The sequence below is a fragment of the Bombus fervidus genome, chromosome 14, assembly GCF_041682495.2.
Source record: "Bombus fervidus isolate BK054 chromosome 14, iyBomFerv1, whole genome shotgun sequence".
Taxonomy (NCBI): domain Eukaryota; kingdom Metazoa; phylum Arthropoda; class Insecta; order Hymenoptera; family Apidae; genus Bombus; species Bombus fervidus.
The window spans coordinates 4,137,477-4,160,384 of record NC_091530.1 but is presented as its reverse complement, the minus strand read 5'-3'; the positions used below and the strand labels follow the sequence as shown (position 1 = coordinate 4,160,384).

Below are 22,908 nucleotides of genomic sequence, written 5' to 3'. Positions count from 1 at the left end.
TACTATAGCGTAGTAGTATACGCCTGTGTCATTAAATATATTCAAGTGTATGTATTCTTTAATTGCTTTCAGAAAAATATGAACTTGTATGAACATTCATAGTCTGCTAGCTATATTTATAATGTCTGTATATAGAATTTTTCTTCAACTTCCAATTTTTTCTTTTCTTTTTTTTTTTTTTTTTTTTTTACTTCTTATTAACTGTGAATATTGGAATACAAATCTTATTAAAAGCTATAGAAAACTTAGAGAGATAATTATAGAAAGGCTAATACAACACAGAATTACGGAAAGGTTAATACAATTTAATTCGGAATTAATCAATATACTGAAAGGTCAGTTTAGTTAAATACGTAGGATTGATTTCGAAATTAATTAAAACACTTGAATTATAGAACGATTAATGTAAATTACGCACTAAAATTTGCGAAACATCATTTATTGTATATACACGTAATGAGAAGCAATTAAAACTAGATTTCTACTGTACTGTGTTCCTGGCAATTCTTTTTACTAGTTTAAAATTATGAAACTATAGTAGAATCGTGTTTCGTAAGATTTATACGAACTAATGTGCGTCATGAGCACCGAGTATCGCAGAAAGTATGCAATTTAAGCGGATATTTGTAATTCGATACTGTAAATTCGGCCAGTCGCGGGGAGACGCGTTCGCGAGGAGGCGCGTCAACGGGAGTGGTAAATTCCCGTTACGATTGTATCAATCGACACCACGAGCAGGTCGATCCCCGTATTTCTTTTGGGATAATAGGGGTAGTTCAGTTGGAATAAAAGCGAAGTCGGTGAATTCGATTATTAACACGGAACGTAGAGTCAGTATGAATGCCGGATTGTCGTACGAACAATTGACTTGACTATCGCGAGGGCTTGAAGAGCCAAAGGAACCCGGGAGATGTGTGGCACAGACTGGCCTAGACTCGACTCACTGTTCGTTCTTTCGCTATCACAGGAGTGGGAGACTTTCTACCGTCTTAGGTAGTTGACGATATTGTTTTTTGGGATGAAGACCCCTTTTTCTTTGTATACATATCCGCTCTTTCCGTATGGCAGATACCTGTTTTATCCGTGATTGTTACCAGCACGTAATAAATTCCAGGTAGTGGTGAATAGCCCGCTGTAAACGTAAAGTACTTTTTGGGACTTTACGTCCCGTAATTTTAGTGCAGACCGATTGACCCATCTATATACGTTAGCCATTAAACTATCGTTAGAGTATATGGTGGGTCCTTGGGTCTGTAGAAGGTCAGAATAAGGCGTAACAGATACTATATTTAAATTGATTTAGACGCATTTTCAAGCTGAACAAGTATTAAACTAATATATATCAAGTAGACACGATTCCGCTTAAATTGTCTGCATTGAAACGTAACAGAAGATAATGGAGAAACGAAAATTGATACGTATGATGCTACAAAATGCGACCGAACGTGATGATTTCGCATGAACATTCTTGCTAGCGGGACAATTGTAAAAATTTGATGCTATTGAAGACCCGTGGCTGTAAATACGATAGCAAACGTAGTCGAATGTACAATGTACACGTGCACGCTTCTGAAATTGCTGAGGAACGATGATAATTCAAGATACACCACCGAGAATAACCTGCGATAGCCACATATCACGAAAGTTATGGCGTTCCACAGTGGCACCAGGTTAGACGAACGAGTCGATTTTTCAATTTGTCTTTCTATTTAGTGTTCGTTAAATATTATTGTAAAAGAATAAATTTTAATCTTTATATAACATTCAAATAATGTAAAACAGTATAAAATATAATAGAGAATAGAAATAAAATATAGAATATAAAAGATTTGTAAAATAAATATTAATTATTATAATTTCTGAGAAAAATTATTGTTAAAGTGCAAGAATAAAATGCTACGTTATTTCGATAATATCTTGTAAATTAGTTAAAAGGTGTAATTTCACGAATAAAAATAATAATAATTGCATTCATCTATTATGATGTTGATTATTCAAAATAATGATTTAAATATACCAGCTTGTATAATGTATAACTTTAATGAAAAAATTCCCGGAGAATCTGCTTTTAAGTCTAATTACGAAGGAAGTATATAAATTTATTAGCCCTTTTAATTTATGTTCAGAAACTTTTTTAATATCATGCATTGTAACGTTTTCTTACGCGGCTTTAAATACTCTTCCGTAATTTCCCGTCAAATCCGATGTTGATATGAAAATTCAACACGGTAATGTATTTGCTTACTATTAAAGTTCCATGTTACACGAGCAAGAAATTAAATTTATTAGCCGAGCTAACTTTTTTAAGTATCCAAATCAAAACTGAACGAGACAAGAGAATCGATTTTTCATTAACTCTCTTTTTAGCGTATTCGGTAAACGAATACATTCAGAGATTGTATTAAGCGCCGTATCTACAGGGTAATCATGATAGTTTACAAAGTACCACGATATGAAAGAAAATTGTTTCTCTTAATTTTATATATTCCCGTGCCGCATGCGTGCGTGTTTATCTTTTAATTACACGATGTCGATTACTTCTAGAAATTAACGCAGTGAATTTTCTAGGTATGTGGAAAATCTAATGCGAATGAAAATATAATTGAAATATTATCAGATTCGAAAAATTGAAACTTTTATCAAACATCGTGTCTAGTTTACGTGTAAATTCCTATGTTAAACTATTTCCTTGAGAAATAGCGAACAAATAGTTAAAATTCCGATATTCGTAGGAACAGTGGTCGATTTCGGGAAGTGATTTTACCATTTCGTGAAATCTGTGTCACGCGTTTCGGTATAATCGCGCGTTTAAATCCATTCAAGTTCTATGTAATATCGCGTACCGTTATTATTAACAAATTTTATAACGATGTCGTTATCGACTCTACGTATGCATATTCGTCCCACCGTGCTTTTCATTTCTATCCTCTTAATACACCATTCGAAATGATTTTATTATTCTCCACTCGCAAGCTCCCGCGGGAGACCACGGATTTTCGTTAGAACAATTCTCTTCGAAATTAAAAAAGAAACATTTCCCTCGGTTAACGTCTACCTTTAGGCTATGGATTTTATAAAAATTTTATTTGTAACATAAAAAGTAATTAATTTTTATAGCCTTTTTGATCGCTGAGAAATAATGGTGTAAAATGGTACGCGTCTTTATATTACAAAAGGGTCCTTTCAGTTCCTTGTCGCGGTTACTGTAATATTTTAAACGGGCGTAAAGCCGCGTTTTCACACGTGCGATACGCTACTCGGAGTATTCAACGAACACGTGTGCTGAATATTCATTTTAGAGACGATGATACTACGTTTGGCCCCCTTTTAAAGGTTTCAAATGTGTTCTGCGACTTTGGTTAGAGCGATGAAAACGCGACTTAAGGATGCTCCGCTCGATCTTACCATGGTTAATCGTTTGAAAAACATGCGTTCTTTTAATTGCATCATCAGAGTATAAACCGCATTCTACGTCTTTATAAAACTCTTTATCGTCTATATAAATTGTATAAATCAAGGAGAATAAAATTCATAGAAAAGTTGTTGATCGTAATTTTTATCGAATACGGTAGAATACGAATGAAAAACAAATGAATTAATTAATGGTTCAGCGAACATCGTAGCTGAATTAATAATTTTATGTTTACTTGTTTGTTGGTTCATATAGGTAATTACGTAATTCTTCGTTCATCCATTATAATCGTAGTTAAATCATTTTAGCTGAAATTTGCAGTTAAATTAATTCTGTTTTATAACCGGAGTTTTCTTGGCATGAACGCATTTTCATGGAAATTTAGATGCAAGGGAAGTAAATGGAATTTCCGGGATCTTAATGAGAAGCCAAGAAGATCTTGCCTTAATAGAGCGAATTTCTGTGACAATTGGTAGTCTGATAAATTACGGATAAACGTGTTCATAATCTTGTTATCATAGTCTGCTTTCTCTTATTCTTAGTGCGACAAATTAGACTACAAATACTTTACAGTATTATTTAAACTGAGATTATTTTTAGAAAATATTTAATTAAAACGCTATTATCAATATCGGAGAATATGTGATATCAAATACTTTACCTCTATGTTAATGACATTGTCGTATTCGTATCTTTTCACTGACAAAGAGCATTCAATTTATTTTTACGACGTACGTTTGCCTGAAAACCATCTTTCTAAAAGTATTTAGAATTTTATTCGACAATAGGACGAACTTAATGTAGATTATAGATAGTAAATGAATTTTTTCCAATAGATAGAGAAATTAATTATTAATTTTGTAGAGATAATACGTCATTTTCCAAATATTATCCCATACAAGATGTATTCTATGTATCATTCTGCTTCTACTTGTTCTACTTGTTCTACCCTTTAAAGTTTCGTAACTAAAACTCTATAAACTTATACTTGTAAATGTTAACCAATGTTACCAATACTCTCACAGTTTATACTCTAAACCAAAAGACTACAACAAAATCATCTACGAGTAAACTAACCAAATTGAATTCGTTTAAACAAGAACATTATTTCTGTTCATTCACAAACTATTCCTCAAACTTCAGAATGACAAGTTTATAGACAGGCTGACTATTTTAATCTCCCTCGACTCGAGCTCCGATTTTTTTTTTCTTTTTTCTTTTTTCTTTTTCTTTTTGCACAAAGCGTGCAGCAATTAAAAGATAGGGCGTGTGATTCGTTTGTTAAACATTTACTGTAGCTCCCTTCATGGTTTCACGCTATTCCTTTCGTGGTTTTACGGTTTTACGCATTTTGCTCGGCTTTCACCCGATCTTCGCTTGGCTCCTTTCAAATCGTTGTGAATGAAATAATGCGAAATTTTCTTCGGTACAGTATCACCGCTATTTCTCCCACATCCCTTACCTTCGCTACGACCTGGTTACGAAGAAATGAATTCACGTTCTGAACTTTACAGCCGGGAAAAATAGAACGAAAATACTTAACGTGCCGCGGCGGGGGCCAGACAAAAGAAAATTCTTTAAATTGCTTCAGCGGTAACGTGTTTGGGAGAATTCTTACACGGGCACACGATGTTGCGAATTAAACTGCGATGAGTTAAGTTTATACGTTTCCGTGAATTACACCAAACCGTTGCCACGGAATAAACGAAGCTGCGATAAATTGTAAGAAAAAAGAAGGAACAAGTCCATAAGAATTAATTTTTATCGGGACGTAAAAGTCGGTACAAACGTTTAAGCGTTCTGCGAGAAATCTGAATCTTACGGTATACGATAGTTAAAGTTTTTAACAGCGTTGTACATTGTTTGTGATATGTAACGAAACGTCTAAATTAACGATTAGAATATTCATAAGGAAAGAAATATTCTATGAATATTAATTTTCCTATTAATTTCATGCCAAACTCGTAAATGAAATTTAGTTGGCTTGTATCTTGTTATTCATTGACCAAATTCTGCATTCCATAGATGTAATAGGATTTTCAGGTATATGTAATAGGATTGACAGGCGTTTGGATGAAAGTGATAGCCTGGAAAAACATTGGTACAAATTTATGCTCGATTCACACTTGACCTAAATCAAAAGATATTTCTGTCCGACAGATCTTCGCAAACCCTCGATCAATTCGTCTCGCGCTATCTCTTGCTTGAGTCGAGAAGTTTTTCAATTCAATACCTTATCAACATCTTCATAATTTCAAAAATGTTGCTTGTCATGAAATAAAAGTATTAATGTCGTTGAACTATTATTCTTTAATATCTTTTCACAGAACTTTGTCGATCAATCATCTACGTTTAGAAACATCTTTGATTATCGGGTGACAGTGAACTAAGAAACTCGCCAAAAATATACTTATCAAGTCTTCCTTTAGTGAACTCCATATAGAGTCGCATGACGTTAGACCAAGTACAATCATCTTGATGGAAAAAACGCGGATATTAGACGAAACGCGAATGGACCGAAGGAAGAAGGATATATTGAAGAAAGAAATCGTTGCGTTTGCGACGTGAGAAATCTCGAGTCGTCAGAGAATTCACCAGTCGACGGGATATTGTCTGACGAATGCTTCTGTCCTGTTGTCAGCCGGGTCGTCAGATCGCGAAATCACGCCGCTGATATTTTGTCGTGGAATATTTTGGATTGGAGCGCGGATAGATCGGGGTCGAGGGTGCTCCTGTCGTACGCTCGCGCGCGCACGCCTCTCGAAGGTACGGTTTTTCGATATCCAGAGGTAACGCCGGAAAAAGCAGGTCGTGTCGGTCGTAATCGATAAGGTATTGCCGTGCGAGAAACTCGAAAACATTTAAAACAACTTGGCCGCCAAACGAGAGGCTACAAATATTCGATCGGTGAGAAAGCAGCTTGGTTCTTCAACCTGCTGGTCCTCGATACGATTGTGTTCTCTGGCTATTTACCGAACGAACGTTACTCACAGTCTTTTAAATGTACCGAAAACTCGACGATTTAGCTTTTGCGGGCAACGATCGAACGAAATAAGTTTGAACGTAGATGCAAGGAAGAGAAAAGCAAGAAAATTTATCGTATTCGTTTGTTTGAGAAATTTGTAGCGCGATTTAATCTTTTTAGAATCAAAAGTTCTTTGAAACATCGGAAGAATTTCTCTCTCTCTTTTTTTTAATAATTATTAAATCCTAATTTAAGATCTTTCAAATGCGTTTGCGCTTGGTAAAATTGATTCCAATCGTAATGGATTTTGTCTTCCGTAAAAAAAGATTGGGAAAGTGTATTTCCATTACCAATAATCGAAAAGGATAATTTGTTTCATAGTTCAAGATACGCTTGGTTCTAAGAGAGTTAATCGTTTCTAATAGTTTGTTTAGTCTTAAATATATCTCGGAATTAAGTGGAAATGCAATTAATCGTTCTTTGATCTGAAAAACATTCAAAGTGGTTTTATTTCGATCAGTTTTCAAAAAATGTGTCGGAGACGTTAATCGAATATTTTGCTGAAGAATTTCCTTTAATCCTATATCGCGTTAAGTGGAGAGAAGATTGTGGACTTTTCTACTCATGCTTAATTGGCTGACACGTTGGTTCTCGGTGCAGGATAAGAGGGTTGTACGCGTTTAATCCAAGCCCATCTAGGATCACCGTCCATAAATCAAGATGATCAAACATGTCCCGACGAGTAAAGTGTAATGATTATGATCTACAAGTGAAAGTGTCGTGTAGATAACTTCTTGTAATGAATCTCCTTTATCAAAGTATATAGTTCTACTCGAAACACGAAAAAACATATACAGCAATCGTTCGATAATTGGACAAAAATCGAGACCCCAGCGTTGCAATTGCGCAGAGTTAGAAACAATTTGATTCCTCGAAACTGAGATATTATATGTAGCGAATATAGAAGAGGACAACGCGAATGAAAGAGAAAGGGGGGCCGAGGGTCGAAGCGTTCGACAAATATTAAAGGCTCGTGACAAAATGAGACTTTTAACTCAAAAATCAAAATTTTTCATCTTCGATTTGTCATCAATGAAACTTCTACCAACATATTTTTTGCGTTTTCCTGATTAAAATGACACCAAACAGCATTATAATTTGCAGCATATTTATTTACCTAATAAATGATAATTAAGTACATATCAATGAGTAAATATAATTCAAATTATATCGTTTTTGGTCTCATTTGGTCTCAAGGAGGATCTCGTTGATACGTTAGTACAGGTTTAATTTTTAAAAAATCAAAAATAAAAAGGTTTTCCTTTTGGATTAGTACTTAAATACGTTGTACTCAACGATACCTAACACTGGATTATGTCACAGCACTCGATCACAGCGGGTCGTCGAGCTTCTTGGTGCAACCTCCTCCTCGTAGGAAGGATGCCTACTGTGCAATTATCGAATGTTTTCTGTAGTAGAAAAAATTAAAGATAGTGGAAAGATACCTACGCCATCCACGTAGGCGATGCCGGATGTGCTGTGAACATAATGAACGTAGAACAACAATTTATATCTACAAAACGTTGCAATGTACCTTTTCACAGAAGAACATGGCTCGAAAAAATCATGCAATACAAATTTATTGACGTTCAAATAGAATATATCTATTTTGTTCGAAATAAAAAATTCAATCGTAATATTTATTTGTGTAATTGAATTTAAATGAAATCTATTACGAATAGAGCAACGTATGTATCTTATAAATCAATTATAAAATAATTACTATTCGAAATTTTATCGTAAAAAATTTTATGAAAAGATGTTCGATGTTTCGAAAGTTCTAACCATTTTCGTAAAGCCACGCGATATAGACAGAAGCCTTAAAATATATCGGCTACACGCATCAGTTCCCCCGCAAACAGCCCGTTCCGTGATGCGTTAACGTTCTGTTATAATATTCTTTTTGTATATCCATCACGAAAGTGTATCATAATTCTAGAATTTTATGAACGTCACGATTAAAATTTAAAAATTTACAATTTACATCAAACTTTGTAATTACTAAATGCGAAATCTATTCGACGTATTGTAGTAAATCGGGCACATTTAAAATTAACTTACAGATACGATCTGTTACGAAGTTCGTTCAATTTAAATCTAATCGATGTACGGAATTTTTTATCGAAATTGAAGCTTAGCCTTGCTTCTGAAAAATTTAAATATAAACGAAAATAATACACAAAAATCTTACATCGTGTATCCATCTACCTATATTTAAAAGTAGTACAGTGAATAGTTTTGAGTTACTTTTTCATACTTGTACGTATCTATGGCCTATCCTCTGGTGATTTGAAACTTTTACATTCTATGGAAGGCGTACATCAATTTTAGCAGCGGCTAAAATTTTAGGATCAGCCGGGATATTGGGACAGAAATTCATACAAGATATGGAATCTAGAGCTCGCATATGCAAAACCAGATGAATCTGCTTCGATCAAAATTGAAATACACCCAGGTGCAGTGGTCGCATGGCATTAATTATTGTGATATAATATAGGAATTCTCCCGAAAACCGCTATCTTGTTATTAAGTTAAATGATGCTGTCACGGAATTAGAGACAATTTAAAAAGGCAAACGTTTAATTAACTATCAGTGTCTTGTCAATTTCAGTTTTTTTGAATTCTAATTTTAGCATTATCATACGATCAAAAGCATACAAATTTTATGACATTGACGTTCTTATTTTCTTATCTTTCTTTTAACAGTATAATTGATTATTGAAATTTTAATATATAATTAATACAATTAATATTTCTATTTTCAATTCTCTTCTTCCGTTCGTTATGTTTCATAAGCGTCTATTTTATTTATTATCGTTCTTAACATTAGAACTCTGTCCGTTATCTTACAGCCGGTTAAAATACCCGAGGGATTATGACACGAATATTTTGTGACTCGAGACAAATTGCTACGATGTTATTTGCATAATGAAATTCATGAATTTTCTGTCGTCGATTTTAATTGCGAATGACGAATAATGAATTGGAATATGAAGTAAAACGAATCTATTGTGTGTAAGTTGAATATCGATTTCACTGCAAAACGAGATGATATTCTTCGGCAACTCGGACAGTCTATCTGAATACGTCAAATAAAACATAAAATAAGAATTCGATATTCCTTCCAATATTTTTACTTTGGTGTTTTGAAATCTAATGCCATGATCCATTACGAAGAGTTTACGAAATTTTGAAAAGCTAGACAACTAAAATACGTTCCCTTGCTAAAACGAGAGAAATTAATACGGTAAGTTAAAACGTTATACCGCTCCTCTTTCCCCACAACATTTCTGCAAAAAATTAACCAACCTTTGTTGATGAAACAAGCAAACAAGAATCGAACGCAATTTATATGCAAACTGTAGTCGGTATCACACAAACTCTTCGATATAAATATTCTTTTGTTCGGTATTCCGATAATAAACAATCGCTCTCATAATTACAAGTTTTCATATATTCCGAAAAACTGTTATTCAAAGGATATCCTTTTCATTGTATTTACAACAATCGAAGAATAACTACGGAATAAAATGATGAATTAGGTTGTATAGTAAGTTCGTTCGTCTTTTAGTGTCATGTTTTAAGAACTATCGTAAAGTTGTTACTTATATCGGCCGTAGAGGCCGAACATGCTAGTAATATGGGTAAACGTTGTTCATAAGTGTACTTAATAGTATACTTAAATCATTTACTAATAAACGCATGAAGTATCAATTGTTTCAGTACTTAGAATTTTTCTTACGAGTAATCGTCAAATAACTTAAACGGTATAAAGATACGCAGAAATTTTTTGATAAAAGGAGGAAAATTTTGAAATCACAGAGTAGGTAAACCACATAATTTATTTATATACAACAAACTAATCTTTACGTAATGCGTTGATTAAATAAATGTTATAGAATTATCTTCAACCCAATCTAATAGAATACAATCTAAAAGAAGAAATGTAAAAGAAGAAAGGAGGAAAGTAACGTTTAAAGGCTAACTAGAGAGATCGAAATATTCCGTATGCTCGATAAATATGCATTGGAGTTCGTTTGATTAATCGAATTTCGAACAGACGCCTCGCTAAGATATTAATGAATTTTCCGCCGCGGGATTAAACAAATTGGCCGTCTCCGCGAAACTGACGAGCAATCGACATGGGATCTTGGCCGTTTGAATAATTGAAAAGGGGCGAAGCCGAGCGTGTTGGATCAGAAATCGCTAAAATGAGATTAATTAAGCTCAGTACGCTTGTCCGCTCGCGCACACAAAATGACAGCGGCAGCGTTAACAACGTGTAAAGTGTATTACACGGCGAGTGTTTAAGTGGATTAGTTTCTAATTTCAATCGGAAGTTTGACTTGGCCGCGGCGTTCGCGTGAATCCGCTCGATAAATGCCTTCGATTAGTCCTTTAAATATTGTACATGCGTGTATAGTAACTTTCAGAAGGATCATTATGGACACTTGGATCCTTTCGACCACGGGCAAATATTCTATTTTTAATATTAATTTAGAAAATTATTCGTGTGATTCGTACTTGGGGATTAGATAACCTGATAACAAAGAATTGAATTACCCTGCTAGAATATTCCATCGAACATCTTTTTACACGTATTTTGTAAGTAAGTTACATTTTGTTGAAGAAGAAGCCTTATATCATTAACGTGTTATCGTTAGACGTGTTAGCTACAAAAGAAAATGCTTCCCTCGCTTTACATGATTTCCTTGTTTTATAGTAACGTAGACACGTTATGAACAGAGTAAATACTTTTCTTATTCTACATCACTCTACAGCATGGAAAGTCAAAGTTCTAGCTTGATTCTTTAAGGTCCACTTTCGTAACCTGATACCAACTTTATCGCGGATTAACTTAAAGCTGTGTAATATTACGTATCTGGTCTTTGTATGTTTAATCTGCTGTTATAAATACATTGTCATATAATTTTACAAACTTTTATACGATATTAAAATAAAGGATGCTGATCTAATTCGAAAACACGTGTTACTTGATATTTTTATTATTATAATGTCATACGACATAGAAAAAGTTACATACTTCTTATTATAATCGATACTATGAATATTACTTCAATAATTATATCGTTGTATTGCCAAGCAATCTATCCAAACCAATTATTAGCTTTTTTCTTTTTTTCATCAAAATGGGAAATTGCTATCGAGCGTAAACTATTTTTCTCGTTTCCTCGAACAATGGAAAGATCCAGTTACGGAGAGTTAATCAATGTCTGTTGCCGTATGTAAATTAGAAATAAATAAATTTAAATAAACAGTGATGGTCACTAGGTGTATCCACTGGCGCCACAGATTACTGGCCATCTATAGAAACCGCTTAAATCCCAAGTATTCAGCACTCGAACGATAAAAGGCGCCGATGGTACTTGATTGGACGTTTTAATTGCGTTTCGTTAATTCCAGTGTGATTAATGCAGCGATCGCGGGATTTCAAATTTCGCTTCGTTGCCTATGAAATGAGGTGGTAATTTTTATAAAAACTTTAACAAAGATATGTTTAAATTTAGAAATACCTGTTTCGTCTGTTCATATTTTGTTCATATTTTTGTTCATATTTATAAAAGAAAGATCAATTATGGATAAGTATGATTTTCTCGTGGATTACATCTTAAAATACGCACGGATATTTTCATGTATTTTAAACGAGTCTATAAATTTATAAAAACATTCGTTTCGTACGAAAAGATAACAATTCTACTTTTTCACATTACCAAGCCTGATGAAGAAGATATTGGAGAAAAACCTTACCGAAGCTAATTATTTTAAAGCAGATATATTTTCTCTTCTATCTTTTCTCCCGTTATTAAATACTAGTTCAATCAAAGTTGAACGTATCGTGAAAAGAATTTCACCTAAATCGAAAGTATTAAACCAGCTGATTTCAGATGATTTAAATTAACTAACTATTAGAATCTACAAAAATTGAGCACGCATAATCAAAGTATAACCCTGTCAGTGTTCAGCATCATTTTCATATTTGAAAAATCATTTTTTCGATATAATCGTCTTTCGAAGTTATTTCTGTAAATAATTATCTTTGAATTTATTCGGCCAACATAGGCAGAAACAATTAAAATAAAATTTTGGAAAATATAGATCTATAAATGTAATGAAAAGGAGAGATGTGAAATCTCTTGTAACTGAAAGAAACGTTATAAGAATAAAATCAATGGAACAACGGTGGTTTTTCAATATGCAGCTGTTGTCCGAAGAAAGACGATGATTAGAAATTACACGCGTGAACTCTAGCAGAAGTTCACGCAGTGTATGTGAATTAATAATCATGGAAGACTGATTTCCTCTCAGAGGAATTAATGGGATACCAGGGGATTAATTCGGTTTGTTTAACTCAGTATCGCCTCGACATTTGGCCTCGCTTAGTTCGCAATTACGTATACCTTGACCTATCCATTTTACGCTGTGTAAATTTAGATCGGTATGTGTAGCGTAAAACGAGCATAAGGATACCGGCGCTATACTGTGCAATATTAGGACTAATTAATTATCCCGTTTACATCGGTGATACAACATATAATTACGATACCGATACCAATGACGCGCGTATTTACCTATTATATATTATCGGAGCACGATATTGTATCATTGAAACGTCTTTTTATCTTTTAATCGTGCCTCAATTTAACCGTTAAAAGCTACCACAAGCGAAATTTCATAGCAGTACGTTTTCTTCTGTATTTTAAGAATCGATAAAGTTAAGCAAATACAATTAGATGGTTTGTGATAACCTTTACGAGTTAGTATCTTACGATAGAGGGAAAGAATTGTACAAATTTTCATATTGCAAATAACTTGCATCGATGTTTTCACGTATACATTACGTATGCTTTTTTCAGTTAATGAGAATAATTTTCCTCTGACAATTAACTCGTATTTTACAGATATAGAGATATAGACTTTTCGGCTTTAAATAGACCGAGTAAAATCATTTAAAGAAGAATTCATAAACAGCTAAGAATAAATTGTTGAAAAAAAATAAAAATTCGTAAAAACTGTCGGAAGTCTGTGATTTTAAAATATAAATTCTATGTATCTTATAAAATACATATTTTTCTGGTAAAATCAAATAACAAATACCCATACATACATCGAATAAAGAGAGATATTAAAATAATTTACTTCTCAAATACTATTCAAAAATATTACTTAAATAATATAATACAATAAGCAACGAGTAGAATAACAATTTTAAATAAACATGCACAATATCCAATCTTGATCTGTATCACAGAATGTATCTGATAATAAATGCAACATCGGATTCTTCTAGAGCAGAATTCTTCCCATGAATCCAATTCTCACCATGGAATCCTCAAAAAGGTCTGATTCTAATAATAAATTTCTTTTATAGTTCGACCCAGACGAGGATCTCGGCTCAGGCGATATCAATAACGACTTGATTGACGGTTTGGAAGACGTTGACACTAATGTGCCAGACGTGAGTTGCGTGATGAAGCTGAGTTCCGCTGAAAACTTACAATACGACGTGCTCACTAATTATTTGTTTCGCAAGCAACGTCTCAACTAACCCGATTGCATTAACACGAACTTCGCTTCGATGTTTGCTAACGAGATATTCTATAAACTTCTCGACCGCGATGCTCTCTCATCTTTGACGAACAGATTCGAAAGAATAATTTATCATTATGGTATAGGATCGAATGCAAACTTCGAGTAAAAACAGACTGGCTGAAAAGATGAGAAACAATTGTGGTCATGAGTTTTCTAATTTTCCGCCTACTAACGGTTGCGGTAACGATTACTACTTTTCTATTTGAGCAGAAACGACGATTTTCGTTGTAACGCTGCTCCATCGTGTTACTCCGATAACAAACGAGTCTTGATCGCGATAAAAAGTTCGATTAACCTTCAATCGATATCATTGAGTCAGCTGATCGCAGTAGATATTTAATTGCAATTTATATTTTATATTTCACGTCACAGATGCTATTAATTGTCGCGTAAAATACAGGAAAACTAAAACAAGAAAGATTAATTGAAGCTATTATGAATCAACGATTACTCAACGATATCAATTGATTAAATACGGTGCTTTCGTTTTTCATTTCGATTGTCCAATCTTGGTTGAAATACGACAAAACGTAAACGTGATACTATATACTTAACACATTCATTGTCATTGATCTCGTACACGGTGCATTTATAACCTGCAACTTGTAACTTGTCAATTTCAAGAATCAAATAATCTATCGTAGATACTTCCTTTCTCCGATCAATTAGACGTTATTGCTTCATCACCGGTTTTCATTGCTTGAAAATATCTCGGAGCGCTTGATTCAACGATTCGTTTGTTCGATTTGTTACTCGAAAGATACAAAGAAGAGGGAAAAGGACCAAGAACAAAGAGCTCGCACGTGAAACGTTTTAATTGCGACTATTCGAGAGCGATCGAGTTATATAAGACGCTTCGATAACCCACAAAAGAATTCCCTAGGAACTTGTCGAGCGTTAGAAGAGGAACACGGTGATCGCTTTATGAGGATAATCTTTGGAACACCGGGAGAATAATCTTGGAGATTCTGACGGGATCTTGCATCGGTAACAGCGCCGAAAACGCTTCGTTTCTCAGAAAGCTTTGCAAAACTTCCCACCAACGTCGTCGTTCCCAAAGATTTTCTCTTAATCCAAACGAAGTTAGGGCCATGCCGCGTTGTGACACCAGTTTTCTCAAACTTATCCGACCCATTAAATCTTTTAACGATTAAATTTAATAAGGAGCCGGAAGGTTTGGTCGTTGCCTCTCTTCGTTCGTCATCTATTCTCGCCACGCGATAAAATACGAAGCTTGAGTCTTTCGATTTATTAAAATTGCTTTTATATCGTTGGATTCCTACGGTTATAAATAAGTTTTCAGAGAGAAGAAGGTGAATTTTATGGTTGAAACTGTCGTGGAAAGTTTCCAGAAGGGATACATCGCAATTATTTGAGGAATTTAATTGAAAGGATCGTTACTCTATCTTCGAATTCTTGGAAACCAATGGGAACGGGAAATCGATTAATTACTTAATTAACGCCTTTGAATTTCCACTTAGAAGTAGCGAAGAAACGTTTAGCCATTCCAACGAGTCTTCGATCTAAGACAACAAGATTCCAAGAAAGCAAATTCCTTGAAAATTGCTGTGTTACAAAAGACTTCTTTCGAGGATCGATCACGAGTGCTTAACTGGTTAGACGCAGCAGGAGATTCAATCTCGTGGAAGAGAAATCGGATTATTCGGATGGAATTAGCGAACAACAAATCGTCGAGAGGTGGTACGATTCGAAAACAGGTTCATCAAAATGCAATTGCTTCGGAGGTATCTCCTTTTCGACTATCCTCCGCAAGCTACACGAACGATGAATGCAAGGAATCGAGCGAGGAATTCACGGAGGGAATTAAATTCTGACTGAACCGAGGATGTTAGAAAGTTGTAAAATATAGAGAGACAGCTCGAGCGATGCAGAAGTACAAAAAGATATAGAAAGACGTAGAAGATAGAGAATAAACGGAGAATGTACGGGAAAGTAGGATCGAAGACGAACTTTGACTTTTGCCACCTAACTATTCACGTTGGCAATTAGACGAGGTGATCTAGCTCTGTCAAAGTTAAACTTGCCAACTAGAATTGACTTCGATTCGTTCTGCTGGCCACAGCGGAGGATCTATTAGGTTTGATCTTCCGATGTTAGCTACCAACGAACGAACGTTTGTTAAAAAGACTCTTCTCGATTCCGGTCAAGTAGATTTTAAACGCGAATTAACTCTAAAGTGAGAGTTAATTAAAACAGGAGTTAGAGTCTTGTAATTTACTCGTAATTACTCGCAGAATAAGAGGGAAATGTATTTAGGTGTTCTAAATCGTTGGAAATGCGAAGTTAGGAAAGTATCAGTAGAAAAGTCGATTATTGGTCAGACATCGGATACACGTACTGTATGTAGGTGACGTTCTATTATCGTTTCTTTCAAGAGATTTATTTTTTGAAAATTGTAAATGAAATCTATCGCGTTCCTTTACATAAATATGATCTTGCTTTAACTATTTTTAAATATACGTGTAATAATTTGACACATTTGAGATATCGTATGGAAAATTGGGTATGAGATTCACCTTTAAATTTAAAATATATTTATAACGTACAATTATTTTTATTATCACGTGACATCAAAAAAAGCTGGTCTACTTTGTTTCAAACTTTCGGGTTCTAATTTTTAGCTAAAATAAATTTAAATTACTCGCTAGAGTCACTTCCGAAGTTATTTATATTATAGACGTAGTTAACCGATTTCGTTCAACGATAGATCTCGTTAAAATTTAATCAACGTGACAAATTCATCGTGTTTCAAGCTCTCGTATGTAACAGAGTTTGAACGGTGTACGATCATCTTTATTATACACAGCACCGGTCAGCAAATATAAACACGCTTTCACCCTTATCTTCCTAGCCAGCAATATGCTATCCCACAATGCAGCCACTGACAAACAATTCTTCCGTAAAAGGGGAACCGCAGTACACAATTCCTCGCTAGATTTAGCTTTGTTGGGCTGCTCTCCGTCTGCTTCGTTTAAATTAAAGTTGAAAGGTCAACATTTTATATACTTTACCTAAATTTGACGAAGCGTGCCATAGAATCCTTTTGTGATTTCGTCCAAAATGTATTCTTTACTTTATTACTGTACTTTGAGCATCTTATACGAGAATTTCACACATTAAGAAATACGAAACTACTTTTTTACGATGAAGAATGAATTCCTGCAAGATCCTTACTTTTTGCTTCTTTGTATCTAGATCGCGGATTTTTATGCGCGTCTTTGTCTAAGAAAACGAATTCGTTCAATTTTTTGCAACAGAATATTCTGTAATTATACCGCGAAAGAATTGTATCCAAGAGATCGTCGTTTCCTAAAAATTTCGAAAGTGAACTTCTTTCTCGTTAGAACGTTTAAAGAGCGAAACAAATTTCTATTTATCTTCCGTTTCTTTAATTTTATTCATAAAAATATAGACTTTCGTGAAAGTGTCGAATCTATTTGTTGCTTTATTCTCGTAGTTTTATATAGCAACAAATAATTGTGTGGCGATACGAATTCTCTTCGTACAACATTTATCGCGATACCTGCGTAAGTCTTCGATTCAGAATTAATACTCGAGCTCGATCGAACGAAAATAATTAAGAACACTCTCTTCCAACTTTCTGACACAAATTCCTCTGGAACAGTCGCGTCAATCGAGCCGTTCGAAAAATTTGCTCGTGCTTCCTATCCTCGTCGACTCGTCGAACGAACAAAAAAGAGGAAACAAGAGTCGTCAAAGAAATAAAAAGAAAAAGGAAGCCAGAGGAATTTATTTCACCCGTGAAATCCTACTTCAGAAGAAAAGCTCCCAGAACGGCGATGCAAAGACGCAGCCGTGCATGCTGGAGCTGATCAGGATGTACGTATATCGGGTGAACGAATTCACTGAAACAGCCTGCGGTTCTTCCCGTCGTTCAGAGCGCGCTATATATTACTGCGATCGGCCATTGATTTCACGCGCGCCTTAAATTTCTACTGTTTCGCGAATGCTCGTGTCTTTACTCGTTGATGAAACTTTATTCGCAGTACCCACATGTTCCTCCACTTCTAGTTATTTTAGGAATACATAGATCTGTCGGCAAGTGCTATCCGCTTTCTTGAGAAAGGATTTGGAAACACGGAGCTCTTAAAGACAACTAAAGATAGCGACAGAGTTGACTTCCTCGACTTGCTAGAATAGATGACAGTCCGAAATGGGCGACTGCGAAAGTTGATTCTAAGAATGTGATATTTACTAGGATAGGTATGTCGTAACAAAGTTATATTTAACAGAAAGAATTTTACAATTTAAAGAAATTGTTTAAGAAATGAGAATTTCCAATCGAGAGATGTATATCGTTATATCGCGTTAGAGAATGATTCTAGCAAATTCAAGATATTAACGTAATCGAAAGTACAATGTTTCAAAGCGAATACAAATCTCATTTACTTATGTATTTGTGGATTTTCGTTTTATCATAGCTTCGCTTATTTGTTCGCTCGTTAAATGTTTCTTTGTTCGTTACAAACAGACATACGTAAAATATAGTCCACGTATAGGCATATTTGATCGATAGATGAAATCCGTATAAAATATATTCTCTCGTTTAGAGGAATATTTGCGTGCGTGCTTTTACTTGTGCGTACTGCCAGCACGAAATGTAAATTTGCCTTGCTGTGTATACGTAGAAAGACATGAATTACAAATTGCCTCGAACGTGACTTAGATATCCTAGCGATCCGATTAAAATGTTAATTACCAAATAATTTCATGCTTTGTCGGCCAAATGAATCGCTAAAAATAGCCGAAGCTCTTAAAAGAAATGACAGAATTATTTGTGTTATGAATTTCTGCTATGAAAATAATCGATGGAAAAATATAAAGGTGTTTCTGTTAAGAAGCACGAAGGAAAATATTTTTTGTTTTGAAAAAATCCTAATGTTCCGTTAAATTCATAAGGAAGAAAATTACGGTCAAAGAAACTTCATTTCCATCTTCCGCGAAATTTAATCTACAATACAGATTAAGAGAAACTGTTGAATCGTTTAATTGCGTAGGTAGAATCAAACATAAATCAAATTCGACTTTTTATAACGCTGCGGGATTTAAATCCATATTTTATAATATTTACGTGTCACTTTGCTATTATATTTTATTATTGTATCATTGTATCGATTTATTCCAATTATTGGTCGCTCGTTTTCAAATCCAAAGTGAAAAATTGTATTTAATCGAAACCTCTGTTCTCACGATCGAACAGAAGCTTCGCGTTTATCGCGTCAAACAACTATGAAAGATAATTTTTATCTTTCAAACAATCATGAGTAGCAATTTCGAGAATCGGAACAAGTCACACAAATTAATCAACTTGTACTTTTTACAGAAACTCAATGCAAAAAATACTGTCGAATAACTTGAAAAATTCCAGTCATCGTATCTGTGAAAATGTTTCGAATAAATCAACTGTAATTTAAACGATCGAAAATAAAAACAAAATCTGACTATAGAAAGCTAAAAAAAACAATCGAGTATCGACTTTGTACAATGCAACAACGTTTTGTAGGAAAATATCAGACGCAATATCAGTCGTGTCCAAACATTTTCTTCCAAATGTACCGTGTATTTCCATACTTATTCCATATTTCGATCAAATACGAAATAACACATAACTACTGGTTCTTGTCAGAGAAACGATATTCAGTTGGAAATCTTTTGTCGTTTATACGCGACGAAACGCAATTTTGTAGGCAAATAAAGATTTTATAGAAAATCGTGAAGTCGGTTTAGCGCCCCCCGAAAGCGTCGCTTAAAGGATCCCAGGAATCATAAACGCGGAGGATGTTGTTGCATTATATTTCCCATGAGAATCCAAAATCCGTGGAACCCCATACGCGTCAGCCTTATCCGATTTACCTAGTGTTTTCCAGTTTATACGGCGTTCGCGGCGAGAGAAACAAACGTAAAAAAATTATCTCGACGATTTACCATCTATGAATTACAAAGCATGGTGTAGGACGAGGAACAAAAGAGTTGAAATGACGCGAGAGCAAGGAGAATTGTATTTAATTCTGTTTGTTTGTTTAAAGGGACGAGAAAACAACTTCAAACTTCAACGGCGTTCTCTAAATATTTACGATCGTAAAATACAAATATTTATTATCGCTGTTAATTTTATAACAATGGCTTGCGACTAAATTGTGGAATGAAGTGATTGATATTAACTTTGCGAATTAGCTTATGATTCCATATAATATCATGTGTTTAATCGAAGTAATTTCCAAATGATTCAACGTACCTTCTCAGTGATTATCTAGTTCCATTATTCCAGATTTATAAGAATTATCGATTATAAAATTTAAAAATTCTTCGAATGGATAACATAGAATTTAAGAAATATAGATCACAACAACGAATTTTTTTTACGTATTTCAAATCTTATCTTCAGAGTATTAAGATTAAGAGTATCGAAAAATGATAAATGTAAAAATGATCTTGTATTGTAACACCTCTTACGTGACATTAAAGGGAATAATCGATCTAAAATTTTTGAAAATTTACGTATTGCATATATTCCTACGTATTAAACATATTAAATATTACATTATTATTCAAATTACAATAACCACACGCAGAGGTAAATCAATATTAAGCTAAAGAGAAGTTTCAGATATGTCAAGCGGAAAATCAACGATAAATAACTGTCAACGTGCGGTTCGGCTCGATAAATCTGCACCGTTGCTAATAATTATTGGAAAGTAGTTAGGCCAAATATGTGCTAACCGTTCCGCTTGATTTAACCGAAAATTCATTAATCACCGTCTACGCGTGCGATATCATTCATTTTTCGAGAGGAAAAAACATACGACTCGAAAAATTGATCCTTCAATTTTAAACGCTCTAATTAATCTCTAAAGAAGATACTCGATAAAAACTATAACCACGCGATGCCAATAGTCAATCATGCTCGATGAAAAATAGCGTATTTTTTTGTTCCACGGAAAGTGATTCTTAAAAGGGTAGAAAAAATATCGAAAGTTTTTTTACACCGCTCTTTTTCTTGTATTTAAAAATTCTTAAAACCTTTCCGCGTACAACTACAATTTAAAATTACAATTCTTGTTCCAGAACTTCGTTACAAAAGAAAGCTTTCGCTACAGAAAATTGAAATATTTTAACGAAGTTACCATTCGTATGTTTAAAATCGTTCTCTAGCAAAAATATAATACGTAGCAATTGTTAACACGTTGCATTGTGCAGTACTGCAATACTTCGTCGGTTATACTGAATTGTACGTATTCCAGATATCTTATTTTTGGAATATCGTATTTTATATTCTATGTCTTAATATCTTATTTATTTGTAGAAAACAAATCAGTTAAAAAACGTATATTTATAATCATCAAATATAATACATATTTATACCATATATTTTATCTAAAATTATCAAAAATTGAATAGTCTCGATAGCATGCGATATTCAATTAAACAACTCAACGACTCGTTGAACTAATTTCTGCTTCGCTAATATCTAAACGTCCGCGGAATATTTCTTTGTGTCACTAACTTGTGCTTTTAATCATTTCCTAACGACACGGTATATTAACCACGAACTCGATAGCAAATCGCCGAGGATGGAGTGATTTCTCTGCTTTTCCCATCGCAAATAAATCGAGGCAACGCAATGTGCAATCAATCACACCCACCCATAAGCGATGAAACTTTTACGCTGTTCGTTTTTCGTTTTAGCTTTCTCCTCGCCTTTTTTTCTTTCTTTTACCATATAACGACATATAAATCACGGTTAGTGTTCTTATTCAACGTTTCTTCTTACCATCCGTTTTCAGATCGGACGAGACGATGACGAAGACAGAAGCGAGGAAAGCAATCCACCGCCATTCATCACACCCCCTCCTCCCAATCCGGACTGTGAGTAATCGCGAGGAATTTGCGAGTTTATTTAATCATAAGATCACAGATAAGAAATACCCTGACTGATGGCGACGACGTCGAAATTCCATTAAATGGCGTTTTCTTTAATCACCGAACCAAGCCTCGTTACGAGCATCCTTTGTCGACAATATTCCAAAGAATTTTCTTAAACTCTCGAACGAAGTTATTAACGTACTTTGAAATTTCGTTCGTAGAAGATTTATATATCTTCTTCTGAAAAGTATGTTTGGAGTTCATTGAAAGCTTAGATCGTGCAATATTTTCGTCTCGTTTTCTTTCACTTTATCAGATATTTTGATCGAATATTTCAAATAAACATCAATGCCAACAGTGTTGGTTTTATTGAATATATTGGTCGACGAAGAAAAATGCTTGACTAAATTCCTTTTATAGACGATATACGACAGACGAAGAGAGTGGGTATGTGTTATTATCCGTTTAGATGTGATTTATAACGAGTTTTTCTTAAATTTCTTAGACAAAGGGCCGAAGGGTGAGAAAGGTGATAAAGGAGACAAAGGAGAGAGCGTTAGGGGACCTCCAGGTCCACCTGGACCACCTGGTCAAGACGAGGTAAATACATAATTCTACCTATACTAATCAAGTAAGAGATATTGAGCGTTACTGCATCGTACAATATCTAATTATATTTTTATAATCAAACTTCAAATAGGAAAAATAAATTTCACGATAGATTCACAAATTAGGGAATTTTTAATACAAAGAAAGATATACGAACGCTTTCGTCAAATTTCCATGATTATAGATGGTTTGTAAAAATGATCAAAGGTCAAAAAATATTTATCGATTGAGTCAAATTCCAAGGAATTATCCGTCCGGTAAAGATGATTTTAAAAAATAGAAACAATTAGAGGACCGAAAACCGGCTTTAAACTCGCGCGTATTCCCTTTACACGCTAATCAGTAA

At 34.3% G+C, this 22,908-nt stretch overlaps 1 protein-coding gene across 12 annotated transcripts in view; it reads left to right on the top strand.

Annotated features, from left to right (window-relative positions):
• Mp (collagen XV/XVIII-type protein multiplexin) overlaps positions 1-22,908 on the top strand; it is a 346,829-nt gene that overhangs the window by 300,532 nt on the left and 23,389 nt on the right. For 10 of the 12 annotated variants that reach the window (XM_072017339.1, XM_072017336.1, XM_072017340.1 and 7 more), the window contains 3 exons: positions 13,828-13,914; positions 21,875-21,956; positions 22,459-22,553. In XM_072017339.1, coding sequence (XP_071873440.1) covers positions 13,828-13,914; positions 21,875-21,956; positions 22,459-22,553 — 264 coding nt within the window. The remainder of the gene's footprint in view (positions 1-13,827; positions 13,915-21,874; positions 21,957-22,458; positions 22,554-22,908) is intronic. The other 2 variants (XM_072017338.1, XM_072017344.1) reach the window with 1 other exon arrangement.